Genomic DNA, 23,251 nt, shown 5'->3' with positions numbered 1-23,251 from the left:
AACATTTGATTCAGATCGGGACTCCGAAGCGCGTTTCGCGAATCATTTGAGATCGGGGCTTAGGAGTTCGCAAAACATTTGATTCAGATCGGGACTCCGAAGCGCGTTTCGCGAATCATTTGAGATCGGGGCTTCGGAGTTCTCAAAACATTTGATTCAGATCGGGACTCCGAATGGCGTTTCGCGAATCATTTGAGATGGGGCTTCTGAGTTCGCAAAACATTTGATTCAGATCGGGACTCCGAATCGCGTTTCGCGAATCATTTGAGATCGGGGCTTCGGAGTTACCAAAACATTTGATTCAGATCGGGACTCCGAAGCGCGTTTCGCGAATCATTTGAGATCGGGGCTTCTGAGTTACCAAAACATTTGATTCAGATCGGGACTCCGAAGCGCGTTTCGCGAATCATTTGAGATCGGGGCTTCTGAGTTCCGAAGTGCGTTTTGCAAATCATTTGAGATCGGGGCTTCTGAGTTCCGAAGCGCATTTCGCGAATCATTTTTGATCGGGGCTTCGGAGTTCGCAAAACATTTGATTCAGATCGGGACTCCGAAGCGCGTTTCGCGACTCATTTGAGATCGGGGCTTTGGAGTTCGCAAAAACATTTGATTCAGATCGGGACTCCGAAGCGCGTTTCGCGAATCATTTGAGATCGGGGCTTCGGAGTTCGCAAAACATTTGATTCAGATCGGGACTCCAAAGCGCGTTTCGCGAATCATTTGAGATCGGGGCTTCGGAGTTCGCAAAAACATTTGATTCAGATCGGGACTCCGAAGCGCGTTTCGCGAATCATTTGAGATCGGGGCTTCGGAGTTTGCAAAACATTTGATTCAGATCGGGACTCCGAAGTGCGTTTCGCGAATCATTTGAGATCAGGTCTTTCGAGCGGATTTGCAAAGCATATGATTTTATCATGTAGGCTACTAGATCAAGTTTTAATAAAGAGAAAAGAGGTTTAGAGACAGATTTTTGTTAATAGCCTGTTAGTAATCCCACAGTCCATAGCATCAGTAACAGTGTTCAGGGTATTTCAGGACCCCAAATTAAATTCTAATTCATCTAAATGACATGACACTTAATGACTTTACCAAAACAGAAATTGGGATGTCTGATAGTATATTAGTGTAATAAAATCCCTCAGAATGTTCATATAGTGCTTTTGTTTAAAATTGTAATTTTAAATGTTTCCAGTAAATAGCAGAAATCTTCCACTTAAGTACGGCAAATTTTTCATATGACCATGAATGAAAGCAAAAAATGTAGCTATACTTTAAAGTTAACTGCATATTTATTTCGTATAAGCTTTTCATATAAACATGTAATACTTTTATTTTTCAAAAATTTAACTTTTAAACAAATTCCATTTCAACTGTATAGTAACAACATTAAAGGAAGTGATGTTGCAATTTATGATTGTCTAGATATTGGTGTTTTTAATTTCACCTCTTAAAGCACTTTCTTTCTTTTATCATTGCAAATATCAGTATTCAACATTTTGGGATTAAAACATCAAAACATTATGTATTTGTAATTGCAGGTTAAATGCATTTATATCTTGCATTAAACAGTGTGTGTAAACATCTGTCGGGGTCTCTAGAGAGCGATGTGTAGAGGATTAAAACTTGAGCCAGAGGTTCTTCACCGCTATGAGGAGACCTTTGACGTTAACGTTCTTCCATCTGGTCTCATCATCCACCCTGATGCTCCACACCTTGGTGCAGATGGCAAAGTGGTGGACCCAAATGAAGAACCTCCCTGTGGCCTGGTAGAGGTTAAGTGCCCTGACGTGAAAGAAATCGGAGAGGCATCCCACGTTGAGTTTTTTGGGGACCATGCAAAACTGAGAAAGAAACACACAATTGGCATTCCACGGTCAGCTGATGGTTACTGGCTTAGTTAACCTGGTGTGATCTTGTGACAAGTAAAACTAAAGAGTTAGATTTTTATAAAATATTTCTGACTTAATTTTTTCCCATAAAATCTAAGCATTAAATTCTGCAAAAAAAAAAAAAAAAAAAAACACTGAGAAGTATGTGAAAGATTATATGTATAATGTTGGTTAAAACCCTGAATGAGAAGGTAACAAAAGCTTAAACTTACTAGAAGATAACAAAATTTGCTTATCACAAAGCAGACAAGTTACTAGCAGGTGAGGAAGAGCATGGTGTCACTAGCAGGTGAGTAGATGATGCTGATGTCACTAGCAGGTGTGTAGATGATGCTGATGTCACTAGCAGGTGTGTAGATGATGCTGATGTCACTAGCAGGTGTGTAGATGATGCTGACTTCACTAGCAGGCGAGTAGATGATGCTGATGTCACTAGCAGGCGTGTAGACGATGCTGATGTCACTAGCAGGTGTGTAGATGATGCTGACGTCACTAGCAGGTTTGTAGATGATGCTGATGTCACTAGCAGGTGTGTAGACGATGCTGATGTCACTAGCAGGTGTGTAGATGATGCTGATGTCACTAGCAGGTGTGTAGATGATGCTGATGTCACTAGCAGGTGTGTAGATGATGCTGACTTCACTAGCAGGCGAGTAGATGATGCTGATGTCACTAGCAGGCGTGTAGACGATGCTGATGTCACTAGCAGGTGTGTAGATGATGCTGACGTCACTAGCAGGTTTGTAGATGATGCTGATGTCACTAGCAGGTGTGTAGACGATGCTGATGTCACTAGCATGTGAGTAGATGATGCTGATGTCACTAGCAGGTGTTTTTTCCAGCTCCTTTATTTTTCCCATGCCTCAGCAAGAGCACTTAATTAACATAAAGCAAACAACAATACATGTATTATTTTGTGTTAAACATAACACTTTAATAAAAACAACTTATTAATTTGGAAAGTTACTATCACATTTATGCAATAATATACCAGTTACATAGAATATCAATTCAAAGTTAAATAAACTACAAACCATTATAAAATACATTATAAAATGTACAACAGATGTTTGTTCAACTGCTAGTATTTCCTACATTCTTGTGGATTTTATTGATAACTTTAAATGTCTTTGTTAATTTTGTGTGACTTAAGCCAGAAAGAGAGCAGAATAAAAGGATGATGGCAAAAGTATAAAAACACCACTTCACTAACCTGCTCGACTGTTAGCATAACTGCTACCATGTGCTACATTAAATGTATATAAAGTTACATCGAACAATACAAATAAAACATACTATATTTGATTAATGTCTATGGTTGCCGATAAGCTTTTAATATAAGTTATTGTTTTAGTTAACACATTACACTCACCTGGGACTGGACGGCTGTTGTAATCGTGCTCCTGTACCATCTCCACATTTACTGCTCTGCACCACAAACATCCCGTTTTGAGATATATATATATATATATATATATATATATATATATATATATATATATATATATATATATATATATATATATATATATATAATAATAGCGCAACCGTGTCCCAGCAAAGAAATTCTCGACTGATGCACGCCATAGGTCCACGGCGCTCAGGATCCGCTGTTTGACGGCGCCGCCCGAGGAGCTGATCCTCTGGGTGAATTTGACAGTCACGTGGGTTTGGCGACTTGAAGGCGGATCCAAAACATTTGATTCAGATCGGGACTACGAAGTGCATTTCGCGAATCATTTGGGATCAGGCCTTTCAAGCGGATTTGATTAAAAACATTTGATTCTATCATGTACTTGTCTAGATCAACTTTTAATAAAGAGAAAAGAGGTTTAGAGACAGATTTTTGTTAATAGCCTGTTAGTAATCCCACAGTCCATAGCATCAGTAACTGTATAATTTATTAAGGGAACTAAATAGGATGAGTTTCATTTGTTATTTTATTTTTGTAGCAATGGTCATCTTAACCTCTGTGCAGTGTTCAGGGTATTTCAGAACCCCAAATTAAATTTTAATTCTAATACTGCATCATACAAGCCTTTATTTGAGTTGAATATTTCGATATTCATGTAAGGAAACGAAGACATAATTTGATAAGTTTACATTTACATTTATTCATTTAGCAGACGCTTTTATCCAAAGCGACTTACAAATGAGGATAAAAAACAACACAACAAAAAAAGCAACAAAAAGTTTATAAGCGAGAATAAACCAGATGCATGCAAAATGAAGTCTGATATGTTAAGAAATCATATAAAATAAAAATGCTTAAAAATGTTGCCAAAATATTTGACTCAAAAAGTCCAGGGCCCGTATTCATAAAGATTCTAAGAATCCTCTCAGAAAACTCTTAATTTAGCTTAAAAACTTTTACGTAGGAGTCTTAGCTTAAGAGCGATTCAGGACCGATCTGAGAGCAACTCCGAGTAATGAAAAGACCATGCTTGTAATTTCCTATAAGGTATTTGATTGGCCTAGAATGATAAAAATTGTTCCATTCTTTCCAGTTACAGTGATTGCTGTCCTATTTAAGTGGCGGTTTGAATGTTGGTTTTAATGTATCAAACATGGAATCAAAACCAAGAAGGGCGAGAAAGCCAAACTGGACAGAGGAACAGTGTTTACTGTTAGCCCAGTTAGTGGATGAACACAAGGCCATTCTTAAAGGATAATTCGGGCCGGGTGTCACAGCAAGGGACAAGAAGCAGACATAGGAGCGTATAGCACAACTTATTAACGGTTCACCCCCCTGCTTGTGCGCACCTATGAGCCTGCTATATTCATAAATACAGTTTTTTGAGCTGCAAGGTGGGAATGTCCAGCGGAAACTAAATGAACTGCGACACAATAAGATGTTCTGAAAGTGCTGTAATTGTTTGTGTGATCACTCTGCTTACAGAAGGTTGTGACAGACCCAAATCATCACTATTACATTGTGGCATTTTCCCAGTTGCCAAATATCATAATCTAGTGATTACTTTAATTGATGTATTAAATTATAAATTATTATATAATCTATAGCGTCTTATCAACTCACTGTCATCCAATGTCTGCAACACATTTCTTCTGCCTCTTCGTCTTTCTGACATTTTCTCCTCTGCTAAAGAAACTCTTAAGCCTCTTAAAAGTCCTCGTCTGTGCTCCTAACAAGTTTGACCTTAAGACGTCTTTTAAGGGTTAAGATGCTATCTGAATTACTTTTTTCTTTACTATGATTTTTTTTTTTTAATTTTAAGAGTAAACGCCCACATTTCTAAGAATTTTCTTAGTATTTTGTCACTAGGAGCTACTTTTTGCATTAAGATTCTTTATGAATACGGGCCCAGATGATTCAAGCTGTTGGTGACTGTGAGTGTAACAGCAGCAGCAGAGATTATTAACCGTAAATGAAAACATCTAAAACTCTGATTCCTCGATTTAAAAAAATAAATAAAAATGTAACAAAACATCACATTCAGATGATATGTAGAACTCTCTGTGATTATCAGTGTCAGACTGTGTGTGTTGTTTTGTCCGGGGCTCGTGGGACAGGGGTACTACTCTGACTGTGACATCATCATCCTGGGGAGGGACTTTGAGAGGATTCAGATCATCCCAGGAGCCAAACACGGGAACATCCAGGTGGACTGTTCACTGCAGGACGGACAGGAGACACACACACACACACACACACACACACACAACATCAAGGTCTTTATAAACTGTTACAGCACTTACTCAGAGTGACACATAGCATAGCTTTTAGCCTCATGGTTGCAGTTTGAGGTTTAGGAATTCGTTTAATTAATTTTTTTTTTAGCCTTTATGTTTATGTCCGTTTTAATAATTTTAGCATTTCAACTTTTTTGTAAAAAGTTACTACTTTAATTTTAGTACAGTTTTCATTTAATTTATAGTGCTTTTTACTTTACAAATCATTGGAAAGCAACTTTACAAAAAATTAAGTTTATACAATATTTAGTAGTAGCTTACACGATTTATCTATATCATTTTACTTTAGCTTTATTTCAATTACAGAAAACATTTTTTTATAGTTTCAGTCTGTTGCTTTGGGAATTACTAGTTAGGAATAAAAGTTTAACTGTGTGTGCTTATTTACATATTTGTTTTTTAAAATAAAATGTACAAATTATATATTTTTTGTACGAGTTTCTGTCTTCTGCTGAATGCTAAAAAAGATGATGCTTTAAACACCAAAGGGTTGATGGTACCCATTCACTTCCATAGTATTTCTTCCTGTAGCATAGAAGTCAATGGGTGCCGTCAACTGTTCGCTCTCAAAAAAACATCTTCTTTAGTGTTCAGCAGAAAAAAAAACACTTGTTCAGGCTGATGAAGAGAAAACGTGATTGTTTGATTCTTCTCACACAGACAATACAGTTATATGAGTGTTAATCTAAACCATGCAACGTCAAATCCGGCCCGCCAGAGATTTCCATCCTGCCCCCAGAATAATACTGAATTCAGGAATAGCCTTGTAAGAGGAAAAAGTTTAGGGCTGGTCCGAATACCATTTTTTGAGCTTCGAAGCTTCGGTAGTAATTAACATATCTTTCTCTCTAATAAAGGCAGGAATCTGTTTCTGTATGTCCGTTTGCATTTTTTTTATTTATTTCGAGAACCGTTCATCCAATCTGCTTCACAAGGGAGTGCAGTGTCGCATTTGGTGCAATATAGATGGACACGCGAGACGCGACACATTCAGAATTAATTAACTTTTAGTAAACTACAATCAGCTCATTAGTACAACACTTTCCAAGATGGCCACACGTGTAGGTTTTGTGTTTGTTAGTCTTTTAAATCGTTTTGAAGATTACTAATTACTAGTGTTTTGTTTATGCCACTTAATTTTATTTCTATAAATTAATTGGAGACTGGAAACATCCCATGTTTGAAAAAATGTGGACTTTTATACCGATATGCCTACTTTGCTCCATGATATGGAGAATGCATGGCCTTTCGCTGTTGAACGGGAGACCTGCGCCATGTCTATGGGTTTCGCGTAAAAAAGCCACTACGGAGCGGATCGGGGAGTCGTTCATGGTTGGTGTGGATGAAATGTCGTCTGTTGGTCACGAGGGTCACATACCTGGGCTGTGTCTGTGGGTATCAAGTGCTGAGACCGCTGGAGAACGAACCAGCGATTTGGCTGTGTCGCTGAGAAGCTTTGAACTTTCCTCTTTATGGCCCGTTTGGATTGGTGATCCACCACAAAGGTTGTTCTGCCTGTTGGTCAGAGGAAATGGAAAACTGACCCATTATGCTACATCTATCTGCAGCGGGGAAGAGAAAGTGGTTTGAAAGTTGGCTCAGCTTCAAACACCAGAGGAACTAAAATCAAGTAATGGTTTACGATTTTTCATCTTAATGTGAGAAGCTTGGTAAATAAGTTGGACGCAGTTCGGATCTGGGCAGATTCGACCGATGCTGATATCATAATTCTCACAGAGACTTTGGCTGAAAAAATCAATTACAGATGATATGGTGCATATTAATGGTTATAATATTTTTAGAGCAGATCGTAGCAAAAAAGGAGGAGGGGTTGCAATTTATACTAAAATAAATATGAATTGTATTTGTACCGATTTAGTTAGTATTTAAAAATGTTTTGAACTTTTAGCTATTAATTTTTTTTTCCCTAATGGGTCTGACATGATGGTGGTCGGTTGTTACCGCCCGCCTTCAGCTTCAAGTGAGGCAATGTCATTGCTTACAGATATGTTGCACAGTTGGTCTAACTTTGATTTAGTTTTAATGGGATATTTAAACTGGACTGGTTGTCTCAGTCATCGGATTCATTTAAGGACATATGTAACTCCTTGTGTTTGGAACAATTGATAAGTTCACCAACTCATTACAAAAAACTTCTATAGCAGAAAAAACAAGAGGTATATTAGTTAAAAATGGATAAAAAGTTCTAAAAGTCAATATTATCTTAATCTAATTAATAATAACATGAACGGTCCTTCTAAATTTTGGAAATTAACAAAATCTCTTGTAGGGACAAATAAATCTGCTGACTTTCCAAAAGTTTTAAAAGTGGACCGGAGATTAATTACAAACAAGGCTGATATTGTTAATATTTGTAATAATCATTTTGTTTCAGCTAGTTTGATAACCGGTACAAACAATTCGTTGATCACTGATGAACAGGAAATTGATGAGAAGACAAATTATAATGAATCAGATTTATTTCATTTTACTCCTATATTGCCCACCTTAGTTAATAAATTACTTTCAAATTTAGACTGTAAGAAATCAGGTGGATTTGATAAAATTGAATAAGTTTTTTTTAAAGTTTCTGCGGATATTATTGCTGAACCTCTAGCATCAATTTTTAAGTTAAGTCTATCCACTAATGAAATTACAACATCTTGGAAATCAGCTATGGTCATGCCATTATTAAAAGGAGGAGATCCTTCTGATTTGAATAATTATCGCCCTATTTCTTAATTACCGGTTTTAGCAAAAGTTTTTGAATCTATAGTAAATGATCAAATGAAAGAATACCTTGCTAGTCGAAATATTTTGAACGCATTTCATTCAGGATTTAGAGCGGGCCATAGTACGATAACAGCTACTACACTTGTTATTAACGATTTAATCACCGCTCTCGATGAGAGACAGCATTGTGCGGCTTTGTTTGTTGATTTAGTGGATCATGGCTTACTGTTGCAGAGGCTTAAAAGTATAGGCCTCTGTAACTCGGCCTTGAGTTGGTTTCAAAATTATTTATTTGATCCTACGCAATGTGTTGCTATAGATAGGCTAATTATGATTCATCCGTATTAACAGTTGAGAAGGGTGTCCAGCAAGGTTCTTTACTGGCACCACTTTTTTTGCTATTTTTATAAATAAATTAGGGCAGGGAATAAAATCCGCAAAGTAAAATTTTTATGCTGACGATACAATAATTTATTCAGCAGCAGCCTCTCTCTCACAAGCTATTGAAATTTTACAGGATTCTCTTAATACTTTTCAGCGTAATTTACTCCAATTAAAATTAATTTTAAATGAGAAAAAAACTAAGTACATTGTTTTTCAAGTAGTCGTTCCATGACCACTGCCCCGTCTATTCTTACTGTTGATGACGTGCATATAGAGAGAGTAACAACATACAAATATCTGGGAATATGGATAGACGAGAAGTCGGCATTTGATGTTCATATTGATTACCTAAAAAGATTAAAACCAAGATTGGGCCTTCTTTTTCGGCAAAAAAAAAAAAAATGTTTTTCCTTTGGAGCTAGAAAGAAAATTATTCATAGTACTTTTTTACCCATTTTTGATTATGGAGAGATTATTTATATGCATGCTTCTATATATTTATTAAAAAGATTAGATTGTATTTATCATGTTGCGTTGCGTTTTATAACAAATGCTTGTTCACGTAGGCTACACATCATTGTTTGTTATATAATCGTGTAGGCTGGACGTCCTTACATCAAAGAAGGAAATCACATATATTAGTATTTGGGTATGCTGCCAAATTACATTACTATGCCTGTATAAAAAGAACTATAACACTAGATCATCGATTGGCATTAAATTAGAAGTACCTAGGATACACTCAGAATGGAAAATCAGCTTCCTCCTAATTTCAAATGATTGCTCAACTAGACAGAATTCCTTCTTTGAATGTGTTAAAAAATATATTGCGATGTTTTAAGTAATTTGAAAAAGAACGGGTACTGCACTGTGATATAAAACGCACACACACAGGTCTATTAAATTAAGCAATACTTTTAAGGTAGTCTTATATTTTTCTGACTAACAAATTGGCATAGTAAGCGTAGATTTAAATAAAAAAACGAAATTTAAATAAAGAAAAAAAACGAAATTTAAATAAAGAAAAAACGAAATTAAGTTAAATTAAAAACGAGATTAATTTAGATTAATAATAATGGGTAAAAATGCGAATACATCTTGTTTATATTATTCTATTTCCCACAATGTCAAAGCAACAAAACACAAGCTCAGACATGCACTTCGGTCCATACAAACTCAGCTGTTCTGCAACACTCCCATTGCTGGAACACGCGTTGTTTCTATTTCTAGCATGCACGCGTTTTCCTCGTGGCTCGAGCACGCATGAGACGCGTGGCTCAGTGTGCAAACTCCAACCTGTTAAATGGGAGCCGAAATAAAAAACGGACACGCCACGCAGCTGAGACGCCGGCCTTATTTAAGGGAGAATGAGAACCGTTTCGCGGGGTTCCCAGATGTGCAAAAAAATAAAATAATAATATTAGAATGTCAAATTTTCAAATCGAATACCAACCCACCAAACGAATATTCGGGTCAGTTCCATATTTATTTTTAAATCTAACGAGAAAAAAAGCTAATGAGGCACACAGGTATTTCTAACAGTACTTATCAGTCCATTCTTCATTAAAACTATGGTTCTCTGAATCAACTTTTCACTTAAGGCTCTTTGAGAGTGCCATTTTTTCCATTTAAATATATTCAGAAGGCATTTCTTATAGTGTTCTCCACAAACTATGACCTGCATGTGACAGTGATGGACAGCTTGACAGCCTCACAAATATGAAGCCTAAAATTTCGCTATCGCCCCCTGGTGGCTCGCTGCAGTACAGGTAATATGTAAAAAAATAACAAATTTGGAATTAGAATTAATATATCAAATAATAACATATTAGGATACAATTCGAATTGTATTTTATATTACGAGTATCTGGCCCTGACAGTGTCTGCAGAGAAAAATTCTGGCCCTTTAACAAATATTGTTGATGACCCCTGATCTAAACTGTGTTTGAATATGAAGCACTTTGTGTGTGAAGACATTTGTGAATCAACCAATCAGCTGTCACTCGATTTCAGAGCTGCTAACTAGAATATGATCACAGCTACTTTTATTTTCAGTATAAATATGGAGTTGAACACAAGGCTTGATGAAATGATACTGTGATAAAGATAAAGCATATTTATAATCATCAAGGCTCCTGCAGACGTATGTTTTAGGAAGATTGTCCAGAGTTTATTTTTTACTCTTTTCTTTTACCTGCCACCGTTCGACTCGGACACAAACAGGAGAGATTTTAATTTGATGAAGGTCATGGTGTTCTTCTTCACCGCAGAGAATGATGCTCTTCCTCTTGTTTTCCAGCTCAAACATCTGAACATCCTTAAATCGAGAAGCATTTACTGAAATATAAATGAGTTCATGTTTAAAACAAGAACAAATATCTGTCAGCGGCTCAGAAAAACAACAGTTTTCACCTTTGGCAGAATTTTTTTCCCCCCATTTTAAGCATTAACCCATACAAATCTAAAAATAAACATATTGAGTAGATAATAAAAATTAATATCTGTGGTCATTATACATCTCCTGCAAATGTCTTGGTTTCATGATGTTCATATATTAGCACTGGAATACAGAGCGTAATAATTTTTTCTTCCCCAGATTATTGCTGATGTGAAGCAGTGAGGAATCCGCTGTATAGTGATCATGCTCTCTGCCCTTTAACCTTTCAAATCTGAATATATATGCCAATGAATCTAATTTTATATCGAGTATGAAGAGATCTGTAATATACTTTACTGTATGTAATGAGAAAATAAATTACTTAATGCAAAGTTTTTTTTTATTTTATGAATGATTATGTCATCTTTTATTATAAACATCAGTGCAGTATTAGCATTTGTATCAACATTATTAGAAATGTCTGAATGAATCAGAATCAAACGATTAAGTGATTAATGCAGAGATTTTCTTCCTATTAATGCTTCCAAAATAAAAGTTTGTTTATTTGTGTACCGTGTATATTTATTATGCATTAATAAAGACACACATGCCTGTATATATTTTAAAATAGTTACATGCATATATTCTTATCATTTATAAATAGTATATAAACATAAAATTCTTAAATATATACACATGCATGTGTGTGTATTTATATATGCATAATAAATATACACGGTACACCACATATGTAAACAAAAAGTTATTTTTAACGTGATTAACCGTTTGACAGCATTAATATAAATATCTAAACATTCTTGAATCAGGATGAATTTACTGTACAAGTAAAATGACTTCGAAACCAACAACAACCCCATATTGTGTACGTTTTTGCTTAAAACATGCAAAAATATTTACCAATGATGTAAGAAAAATAATCTGAATTCAAAGGCTAAACAAGATTCTTTTTCTTCCCCCATTGGCAGATATTTCTGCTCGTTTTAAGCCAAAACTAACAACATTTTGATCATTAAAAATTTTAAAATTAAAATGTTACTTGTACAGTAAATGCATCTTGATTCAGGAATATTCAGATATTTATACTAGAACACAAGACACAAACACTTAGTAAGAGGATTGTTTGCGGTCTTACTATGTTTCCATCCACCAATTTTTATGCCCACTTTGGGATATCAGATAAAAAACACCTGATGGAAACTAATACAAATTATAAAAATGTGCATCATAAAAAAAAAAAAAAAAGCATTCAACAAAGTAGGATACATTTCTTATCTGGGAAGAAAAGATGCACATAAACGACGATAGAAACACTTAAATGTGCATCATATGTCTAGGGGTAAATGTGGAAGCAACCAGAGTAAAATATTTTAAGTCCTCTCTGAGTCCTGCCACAGTTGTCCAGAAAAAGATTTTATTTTACAGCTCGTGGAACACGTACAAAAAAAAGAAAAAAAAAAAAAAAAAATTCAGGAGAGGATAAGGTCAAAACAAGCTAACTGAAGTTAATTCCCTGTAGCTATACTAACAAAGAAAAAGAAAACCAATAACGGTTTTATACCCTAGCTCCCTTCCTAACCGAAAACAAAAACACAACACAAGTAGGCAAACATTAAAGTCGCCGCTAAAAGATGTTAATAAAAGCAGCTACAAACTAACTAAAATAACAAAAGGTAAGTATTGAAGAATATCACAATGAATAAAGAAACAAAAGCACTACAATACCCAAAGCAGAACACTAAGCAGCTCAACAACCACCAACTGAAACAACAAGCCGCGCAGAACACAGAGAACACTCTGGAGAAAGATCTTGGAGAAACGTTCTCTCCTCTCTGGTCGCTGGAGCTCTGCTTTTATTCGGACTCTCTCTTGATTGGTAAGCAGGTACAGCTGGAAGTAATCAACTACCTGCCAGGCAGTTTGAGGAGAAATCATGAAAAAACATGGAAAGAAGAAACACACATTAAAGGAAAATATAAATCAATGAAGACTTCGTCTCCGCACGTAACACCCCCACCCGTAGTTACAAACTATAATTTCTTTTAGTTTGTAAAAGAGAGAAACAAAACAAACCACACATTTTATGAGCGGTTCAGTCATCAATATGATCTTTTGATAAAGCATCTGCTACTACATTCTCCACTCCTTTTTTATACTTTATATCAAGAACATACTCTTGCAGCATAAGAGACCATCTCATTAATCTCTGGTTTGAGTTTGCCATCCGAGACAGGAAGAGGAGAGGGTTGTGGTCAGTGTATACAATAATAGGGCCCATATTACCGTTACCCACGTAGACCTCAAAATTTTGCAGTGCCAACAACAAGGCGAGAGCTTCCTTTTCGATGGTACTGATTCAGATAGGGACTCCGAATCGCGTTTCGCGAATCATTTGATCGGGGCATCGGAGATCGCAAAACATTTGATTCAGATCGCGACTCCGAATCGCGTTTCGCGAATCATTTGATCGGGGCATCGAGATCGCAAAACATTTGATTCAGATCGCGACTCCGAATCGCGAATCATTTGATCGGGGCATCGGAGATCGCAAAACATTTGATTCAGATCGCGACTCCGAATCGCGTTTCGCGAATCATTTGATCGATCGGAGTTCGCAAAACATTTGATTCAGATCGGGACTCCGAATCGCGTTTTGCGAATCATTTGATCGGGGCATCGGAGATCGCAAAACATTTGATTCAGATCGCGACTCCGAATCGCTTTTCGCGAATCATTTGATCGGGGCATCGAGATCGCAAAACATTTGATTCAGATCGCGACTCCGAATCGCGAATCATTTGATCGGGGCATCGGAGATCGCAAAACATTTGATTCAGATCGCGACTCTGAATCGCGTTTCGCGAATCATTTGATCGATCGGAGTTTGCAAAACATTTGATTCAGATCGGGACTCCGAATCGCGTTTCGCGAATCATTTGATCGAGGCATCGGAGTTTGCAAAACATTTGATTCAGATCGCGACTCCGAATCGCTTTTCGCGAATCATTTGTTCGAGGCATCGGATATCGCAAAACATTCGATTCTATCATAGGCTACTAGATCAAGTTTTAATAAAGACAAAAGAGGTATAGAGACAAATTTTCGTTAGTAATCCTACAGTCCATAGCATCAGTAACTGTAGAACTGTAAAACAGTAACTATACAGATAAACTCTGTTGTAAAAGCTAGTTTCTTTCAACTTAGGCTACTTACCAAATTGAAGCCATTTCTATCTTTCAAAGATTTGGAGAGGGTTATACATGCTTTTGTCACCACTCGCCTGGATTATTATAATGCTTTATAGGAGTTAACCAGGCCTCTCTTTCTATATTGCAAACAGTTCAGAATCCTGCCGCTCGACTCCTTACGGGAACCAGTAAACGAGAGCACATTATGCCTGTTCTTGCCTCTCTTCATTGGCTACCTGTTTGTTTTAGAATACAGATTAAGATTTTATTGTTTGTTTTTAAATCTCTTCATGGTCAAGCCCCAGTTTACATAGATGATCTACTGATGATGCATGCTCCTCTCAGGTCATTGAGGTCTGCTGACCAACTACTCTTATCTGTTCAGTGAAGTGACATTCAGCCAAGTATGGTGACCCATACTCAGAATTTGTGCTCTGCATTTAACCCATCCGAAATGCACACACACAGAGCAGTGAACACACGCACACACACTGTGAGCACACACCCGGAGCAGTGGGCAGCCATTTATGCTGCGGCGCCCGGGGAGCAGTTGGGGGTTCGATGCCTTGCTCAAGGGCACCTAAGTCGTGGTATTGAAGGTGGAGTGAGAACTGTACATGCACTACCCCCACCCACAATTCCGTCCGGCCCGAGACTAGAACCCACAACCCTTCGATTGGGAGTCCAACCCTCTAACCATTAGGCCACGACTTCCCCTTGTCTTGTTCCTAGAACAAGACTTAATTATGTCAGTGTCCAGCACTTTGGCTAACCTCGGTTGTTTTAAATGTGCTTAACAAATAAAATTGTATTGTATTGTATAATTTAGTAAGGGAAAAATAAAACAAAACAGGATGAGTTTCCATTTTTATTTTATTTATGTAGCAATGGTCATCTTAACCTCTGTGCAGTGTTCAGGGTATTTCAGGACCCCAAATTAAATTCTAATTCATCTAAATGACATGACACTTAATGACTTTGTTCATATAGTGCTTCTGTTTAAAATTGTCATTTTAAATGTTTTCCAGTAAATGGCAGAAATCTACCACTTAAGTATGGCCAATATTTTTCTTAAAACACTTTCTTTCTTTTATCATTGCAAATATCGGTATTCAACATTTTGGGAATAAAACATCAAAACATTATGTATTTGTAATTGCAGGTTAAATGCATTTATATCTTGCATTAAACAGTGTGTGTAAACATCTGTCGGGGTCTCTAGAGAGCGATGTGTAGAGGATTAAAACTTGAGCCAGAGGTTCTTCACCGCTATGAGGAGACCTTTGACGTTAACGTTCTTCCATCTGGTCTCATCATCCACCCTGATGCTCCACACCTTGGTGCAGATGGCACAGTGGTGGACCCAAATGAAGAACCTCCCTGTGGCCTGGTAGAGGTTAAGTGGCCTGATGTGAAAGAAATCGGAGAGGCATCCCACGTTGAGTTTATTGGGGACCATGCAAAACTGAGAAAGAAACACACAATTGGCATTCCACGGTCAGCTGATGGTTACTGGCTTAGTTAACCTGGTGTGATCTTGTGACAAGTAAAACTAAAGAGTTAGATTTTTATAAAATATTTCTGACTTAATTTTTTCCCCTAAAATCTAAGCATTAAATTAAGCAAAAAAAAACAAAACACTGAGAAGTATGTGAAAGATTATATGTATAATGTTGGTTAAAACCCTGACTGAGAAGGTAACAAAAGCTTAAACTTACTAGAAGATAGCAACATTTGCTTATCACAAAGCAGACAAGTTACTAGCAGGAGAAGAGAAGCATGATGTCACTAGCAGGTGTGTAGATGATGCTGATGTCACTAGCAGGTGTGTAGATGATGCTGATGTAACTAGCAGGTGTGTAGATGATGCTGATGTCACTAGCAGGTGTGTAGATGATGCTGATGTCACTAGCAGGTGTTTTTTCCAGCTCCTTTATTTTTCCCATGCCTCAGCAAGAGCACTTAATTAACAAAGCAAACAACAATACATGTATTATTTTGTGTTAAACATAACCCTTTAATAAAAACAACTTATTAATTTGGAAAGTTACTATCACATTTATGCAATAATATACCAGTTACATAGAACATCAATTCAAAGTTAAATAACCTACAAACCATTATAAAATAATTTGAATTCTGCTTGTACAACAGATGTTTGTTCAACTGCTCGTATTTCCTATATCTTGTGGATTTCATTGATAACTTTAAATGTCTTTGTTAATTTTGTGTGACTTGAGCCAGAAAGAGAGCAGAATAAAAGGATGATGGCAAAAGTATAAAAACACTGCTTCACTAACCTGCTCGACTGTTAGCATAACTGCTACCATGTGCTACATTAAATGTATAAAGTTACATCTAACAATACAAATAAAACATACTATATTTGATTAATGTCTATAGTTGCCGATAAGCTTTTAATATAAGTTATTGTTTTAGTTAACACATTACACTCACCTGGGACTGGACGGCTGTTGTAATCGTGCTCCTGTACCATCTCCACATTTACTGCTCTGCACCACAAACATCCCGTTTTGACGCGTGATTTAACGTCTCCGCAACTTTTCCACGCAAACCTGGAAGGCACAGCCCACGGTGCGAGATCGACCGTACTCCGGTTGGACACGGACCTCATCCTCCGTGAAGGGCTTAGCACACACTAAAGTACCTTTCCTCACAGTTATTGTCGCCTCCTCCTCTCACCGTACCCAGCAAACAGGGGACGTCCCCAGGGGGCCGCACAAGATCCCGGGCCCTATGCAGAGGCAGTCCTAATTAAATTGCAAAATAAATGTAGCTGTAATATGTTAATGTAATGTACACTGTAATTAAATTAGTTAATTATGATATTGTTAATGATCACAAAGGGAGTTACATTTGAATATTTTCACACATATACATATTTAAAATATGAGACACCAATGTTTCTGGAGTTGAAGACACAGAATATGACACATGCTTATTTCATAACTGTTTTATTTCCTATTTTGGTTTGTGTAAATGATTATTTATTTATTTATTTTATTTTATTTTTAGATTAACTGCCTTTATTCCAAGGCATTGTTAGATGACAATGTTTCCTGTCGTAGCTATGCGAAGATTTGATTTCAAAAGCAGCATCATAGCTATTAAACTATATCTTATGATTTTAAATCTGTATTTAACCTAAAAAAGATTGCAAAGTAAAAAGAGCTGCTAAAGTCCTATTTTGAGGTGGTTGTATGTTACAATTAAATTATAGTCTTAATTCAAGTGAAGAAGGATTCTGAAATCTGAGAGTAATCAGTGTTGAGGACCACTGTAACATTAACCCTGCCTGCTTTAGATGATTCAAAATAATCAAAATCTGAAAACAATAGAAATTTAGAAAAGTAATCAAATGTAATCAGTTACATTACTTAGTCATTTGAAACAGTGACACTACATATTACATTTTAAATAAGGTAATTTGTAATCTGTAAACTATAACATTTCCAAAGTAAACTTCCCAACACTGGACCTGACACCTTGCAACTCAGACAAAGACAGTTGACAAAATCAAACTAATATAAACTCATATTGGATTTTAAAGGGTATTTTTGCCTAAAGCAAAATCCTGTAATAATAACGGATTGCAAAATTTGCTGATTGATTTTTTTTTTTTTTTACTATATAGATTTAAATACATTGTAAAATAAAGTTAATGTTAAATTAATAATTTTCATTTCTGGAAAAATAAAAATAGTAGTAACTTCTGTAATGAAAAATTTAATTAAATCAGGAGTCAGTTTCAGCATTTAAACATCAAAATCATGATGCCTTTGGATGGAAGGTCCTGAGAATCCACCCCATCACCGGACACTGTCCACACCGGTCATGAGACTGAGCTGAAGACTTTGCTGGATAAAATTGTGGTTGTGTGCTGTGCTTTGACCAATATGTGTCCAAGTATTGTTGTGAAGGCGTCATGTTAGAATTATACACCATGCTCACATCTAATATGCAAATGTTTTTTTTGTTTTGTTTTCCAAAAGATTTTGCAATGTCTCTTCTCATGTGTATTTTTTTAGCCATGTCTGTAAATAAAATACACAAAGACTGAATGAAATTCTGCCTCCTTTATCTATATTAAGGAAGAATTGTGCGAAATCAGTCTTCTTTGGATGCAAACCCAATTACATAATTTAAATAGTAGTAACAACCAACTTAATTTCAGTTTCTTTACATATTTAACATGTAAATACATTTAGATGAATACATTAACATGTAAATACATTTAGATTAATACATTTACATTTATAAAGAGTCCAGAGAAATGATGAGAAACTGAAAATGTATGAGGTAGGTTGTGGGTGATAAGTCATAGATAGGGGTGTGACGGTTAGTATAATAACCGTGAGACCGGCGGTTACAGTTGAACACCGTCATTAGAACCGCCAAAACCGTGTCATTAAAATATTTTTTACAAACATTTTTTATCAAAAATTATTTTCATTTTTTAGATAAGATCATAAGATGCGCAATATATCGGAAGAAATGGTTTTTACCACTTAATGAAGTTTTGTAAATCGTCAGACATGATATTTACCAGTTCATTAAATTTTGCTTTGTAGAAACCCTTTCTTAAAAACGAATTTCGTTTTGAAAAATTTTTATCTTAATTTTAATAAATGTTTCATCAACCAATTGCATGTATTTTAATAAATAAAAAGCAAATATAGCAGACAATGATAACCGTGACATGGAAGCTCCTCCTGCACGTAAGGATCGAGTCCTATGATTCTCTTAATTTTCTCGTCATATCTCATCTTTGCATTAGGATTTAGTTTTAGGCGTTATGGTCCGACAATATTTTCTTTATCCCGCTGCATTTTGTAGGATTATATTCTGTTTTTAAGGCAAATTTTTTATTATTTTCATGCCAAAACACTAGCTTGCTATGCCAGACCATGTTATCTGGCCAAACATACCCATAGTTCTTTGCGTTCTGATGACGTTGCCACCCAGTTGGTCACGTGTTAGCGATCTCTATTGAAGGTAGCTAACATTAGCAGATAAGCCCGCACTTTTTGACATTCAAACAGGCGGCATAATGTCTGAACCAACTCAAACAGTGAATAAAATGCTGAATATTAAATTTTATTATAAAGAGGAAGATACACACACACTAGACCAAAATTACAAAAATGCAAACTTAATAATGCACAGCTAGCTAGAAGCTAGCGCTAAACCATTATCCAGGAGTGAACATGTTAAAGTTGTCCTAATATCAAACAACGTCTTACAATCATTAAAATACAAGACGATTTAAAAACCAATGCTGTGAATGTCGCAATATATCAATATTTACTCAAAACAGGGTTCAGCGCAAATGTGTCCCAGCAAAGAAATTCTGGACTGATGCACGCATAGGTCCGCTCAGGATCCGCTGTTTGACGGCGCCGCCCGCGGAGCTGATCCTCTGGGCGGCACCAAAACGAATTTGACAGTCACCCAGGTTTGGCAACTTGAAGGCGGATCCAAAACATTGATTCAGATCGGGACTCCGAAGTGCGTTTCGCGAATCATTTGAGATCGGGGCTTCGGAGTTTGCAAAACATTTGATTCAGATCGGGACTCCGAATCGCGTTTCGCGAATCATTTGAGATCGGGGCTTCGGAGTTCGCAAAACATTTGATTCAGATCGGGACTCCGAATCGCGTTTCGCGAATCATTTGAGATAGGAGCTTCGGAGTTCTCAAAACATTTGATTCAGCTCGGGACTCCGAATCGCGTTTCGCGAATCATTTGAGATCGGGGCTTCGGAGTTCGCAAAACATTTGATTCAGATCGGGACTCCGAATCGCGTTTCGCGAATCATTTGAGATCGGGGGTTCGGAGTTCGCAAAACATTTGATTCAGATCGGGACTCAGAATCGCGTTTCGCGAATCATTTGAGATCGGGGCTTCGGAGTCTGCACATTTGATTCAGATCGGGACTCCGAAGCGCGTTTCGCGAATCATTTGAGATCAGGTCTTTCGAGCGGATTTGCAAAGCATATGATTTTATCATGTAGGCTACTAGATCAAGTTTTAATAAAGAGAAAAGAGGTTTAGAGACAGGTTTTTGTTAATAGCCTGTTAGTAATCCCACAGTCCATAGCATCAGTAACAGTGTTCAGGGTATTTCAGGACCCCAAATTAAATTCTAATTCATCTAAATGACATGACACTTAATGACTTTACCAAAACGGAAATTGGGATGTCTGATAGTATATTAGTGTAATAAAATCACTCAGAATGTTCATATAGTGCTTTTGTTTAAAATTGTAATTTTAAATGTTTCCAGTAAATAGCAGAAATCTACCACTTAAGTACGGCAAATTTTTCATATGACCATGAATGAAAGCAAAAAATGTAGCTATACTTTAAAGTTAACTACATATTTATTTCGTATAAGCATTTCATATAAACATGTAATACTTTTTTTTTCCCAAAAATGTAACTTTTAAACAAATTCCATTTCAACTGTATAGTAAAAACATTAAAGGAAGTGATGTTACAATTCATGATTGTCTAGATATTGGTGTTTTTAATTTTACCTCTTAAAGCACTTTCTTTCTTTTATCATTGCAAATATCAGTATTCAACATTTTGGGAATAAAACATCAAAACATTATGTATTTGTAATTGCAGGTTAAATGCATTTATATCTTGCATTAAACAGTGTAAACATCTGTCGGGGTCTCTAGAGAGCGATGTGTAGAGGATTAAAACTTGAGCCAGAGGTTCTTCACCGCTATGAGGAGACCTTTGACGTTAACGTTCTTCCATCTGGTCTCATCATCCACCCTGATGCTCCACACCTTAGTGCAGATGGCAAAGTGGTGGACCCAAATGAAGAACCTCCCTGTGGCCTGGTAGAGGTTAAGTGCCCTGATGTGAAAGAAATCGGAGAGGCATCCCACGTTGAGTTTATTGGCGACCATGCAAAACTGAGAAAGAAACACACAATTGGCATTCCACGGTCAGCTGATGGTTACTGGCTTAGTTAACCTGGTGTGATCTTGTGACAAGTACATGAGGTGACTTCCATGTGGAGAGGGTATGGAGAGATGATGAGCTGATCACAGAGATCACGGCTAAAGTTGTTGAATTCTACTTTGGCATATACATTCATTTTTTGCTAGGAAGAAAATAGGCAAGAAACATTTCCCAACAAATGATGTTCCTGTTCTATAGTGAATGTAGTTCTATAGTGTTCTATTACAAGAAAAAACAGTTACCCTAATAAGTCATGCGTCAATTAATTATATTTTATTGTTATTTATGTTATATTGTATTGTTGCAACATACCTACCCCAAACTGGAAAGATATGTCAGGAGGGGCTGTTGATTTCTGATGTGTTCAGAATCTGAAACGATATTGCAGATCATAAGTAAAACTAAACAGTTAGATTTTTATAAAAAATGACTTAAATTCTGACTTAATTTTTTCCCCTAAAATCTAAGCATTAAATTCAGCAAAAAAAAAAAAAAAAGCACACTGAGAAGTATGTGAAAGATTATATGTATAATGTTGGTTAAAACTCTGGCTGAGAAGGTAACAAAAGCTTAAACTTACTAGAAGATAGCAAAATTTGCTTAACACAAAGCAGACAAGTTACTAGCAGGTGAAGAGAAGCATGATGTCACTAGCAGGTGTGTAGATGATGCTGATGTCACTAGCAGGTGAGTAGATGATGCTGATGTCACTAGCAGGTGAGTAGATGATGCTGATGTCACTAGCAGGTGTGTAGATGATGCTGATGACACTAGCAGGTGTGTAGATGATGCTGATGTCACTAGCAGGTGAGTAGATGATGCTGATGTCACTAGCAGGTGTGTAGATGATGCTGATGTCACTAGCAGGTGTGTAGATGATGCTGACGTCACTAGCAGGTGTGTAGACGATGCTGACGTCACTAGCAGGTGTGTAGACGATGCTGACGTCACTAGCAGGTGTGTAGACGATGCTGACGTCACTAGCAGGTGTGTAGACGATGCTGATGTCACTAGCAGGTGAGTAGATGATGCTGATGTCACTAGCAGGTGTGTAGATGATGCTGATGTCACTAGCAGGTGTGTAGACGATGCTGACGTCACTAGCAGGCGTGTAGATGATGCTGATGTCACTAGCAGGCGTGTAGACGATGCTGATGTCACTAGCAGGCGTGTAGACGATGCTGATGTCACTAGCAGGCGTGTAGACGATGCTGATGTCACTAACAGGCGTGTAGATGATGCTGATGTCACTAGCAGGTGTGTAGACGATGCTGACGTCACTAGCAGGTGTGTAGACGATGCTGATGTCACTAGCAGGCGTGTAGACGATGCTGATGTCACTAACAGGCGTGTAGATGATGCTGATGTCACTAGCAGGTGTGTAGATGATGCTGATGTCACTAGCAGGTGTTTTTTCCAGCTCCTTTATTTCTCCCATGCCTCAGCAAGAGCACTTAATTAACATAAAGCAAACAACAATACATGTATTATTTTGTGTTAAACATAACACTTTAATAAAAACAACTTATTAATTTGGAAAGTTACTATCACATTTATGCAATAATATACCAGTTACATAGAACATCAATTCAAAGTTAAATAAACTACAAACCATTATAAAATAATTTGAATTCTGCTTGTACAACAGATGTTTGTTAAACTGCTAGTATTTCCTACATTCTTGTGGATTTTATTGATAACTTTAATTGTCTTTGTTAATTTTGTGTGACTTGAGCCAGAAAGAGAGCAGAATAAAAGGATGATGGCAAAAGTATAAAAACACCGCTTCACTAACCTGCTCGACTGTTAGCATAACTGCTACCATGTGCTACATTAAATGTATAACGTTACATCTAACAATACAAATAAAACATACTATATTTGATTAATGTCTATAGTTGCCGATAAGCTTTTAATATAAGTTATTGTTTTAGTTAACACATTACACT

The 23,251-nt window shown here is 36.7% G+C and overlaps 1 protein-coding gene and 1 long non-coding RNA gene across 14 annotated transcripts in view; one reads left to right on the top strand and one right to left on the bottom strand.

Annotated features, from left to right (window-relative positions):
* LOC127966387 (uncharacterized) overlaps nt 1-23,251 on the bottom strand; it is a 98,320-nt gene that overhangs the window by 13,983 nt on the left and 61,086 nt on the right. The window contains exons 1-3 of one of the 13 annotated variants that reach the window (XR_008155615.1): nt 16,758-17,059; nt 6,979-7,115; nt 4,738-5,522 (exon numbers count right to left, since the gene is read on the bottom strand). The exons of 3 other annotated variants lie outside the window; for them this stretch is intronic. Coding sequence is in view for 1 of the 10 variants with exons in the window: in XM_052567318.1 (XP_052423278.1) it covers nt 21,925-22,740 (816 nt within the window). In the remaining 9 variants the exon portion in view is untranslated. Of the gene's footprint in view, nt 1-2,541; nt 2,765-3,261; nt 3,343-4,737; nt 5,523-6,978; nt 7,116-15,991; nt 16,262-16,757; nt 17,060-21,789; nt 22,756-23,251 lie in introns of those variants that run through there. 9 more of the 13 variants (XR_008155611.1, XR_008155616.1, XR_008155607.1 and 6 more) reach the window with 9 other exon arrangements.
* On the top strand, nt 1,782-22,595 carry LOC127966391 (uncharacterized). The gene is made up of 3 exons (XR_008155624.1): nt 1,782-2,268; nt 22,200-22,319; nt 22,560-22,595. It is a non-coding gene; the product is annotated as an uncharacterized LOC127966391 (long non-coding RNA).

This window comes from Carassius gibelio, chromosome B10 (assembly GCF_023724105.1).
Source record: "Carassius gibelio isolate Cgi1373 ecotype wild population from Czech Republic chromosome B10, carGib1.2-hapl.c, whole genome shotgun sequence".
Taxonomy (NCBI): domain Eukaryota; kingdom Metazoa; phylum Chordata; class Actinopteri; order Cypriniformes; family Cyprinidae; genus Carassius; species Carassius gibelio.
This window is presented reverse-complemented; position numbering and strand designations above follow the sequence as displayed.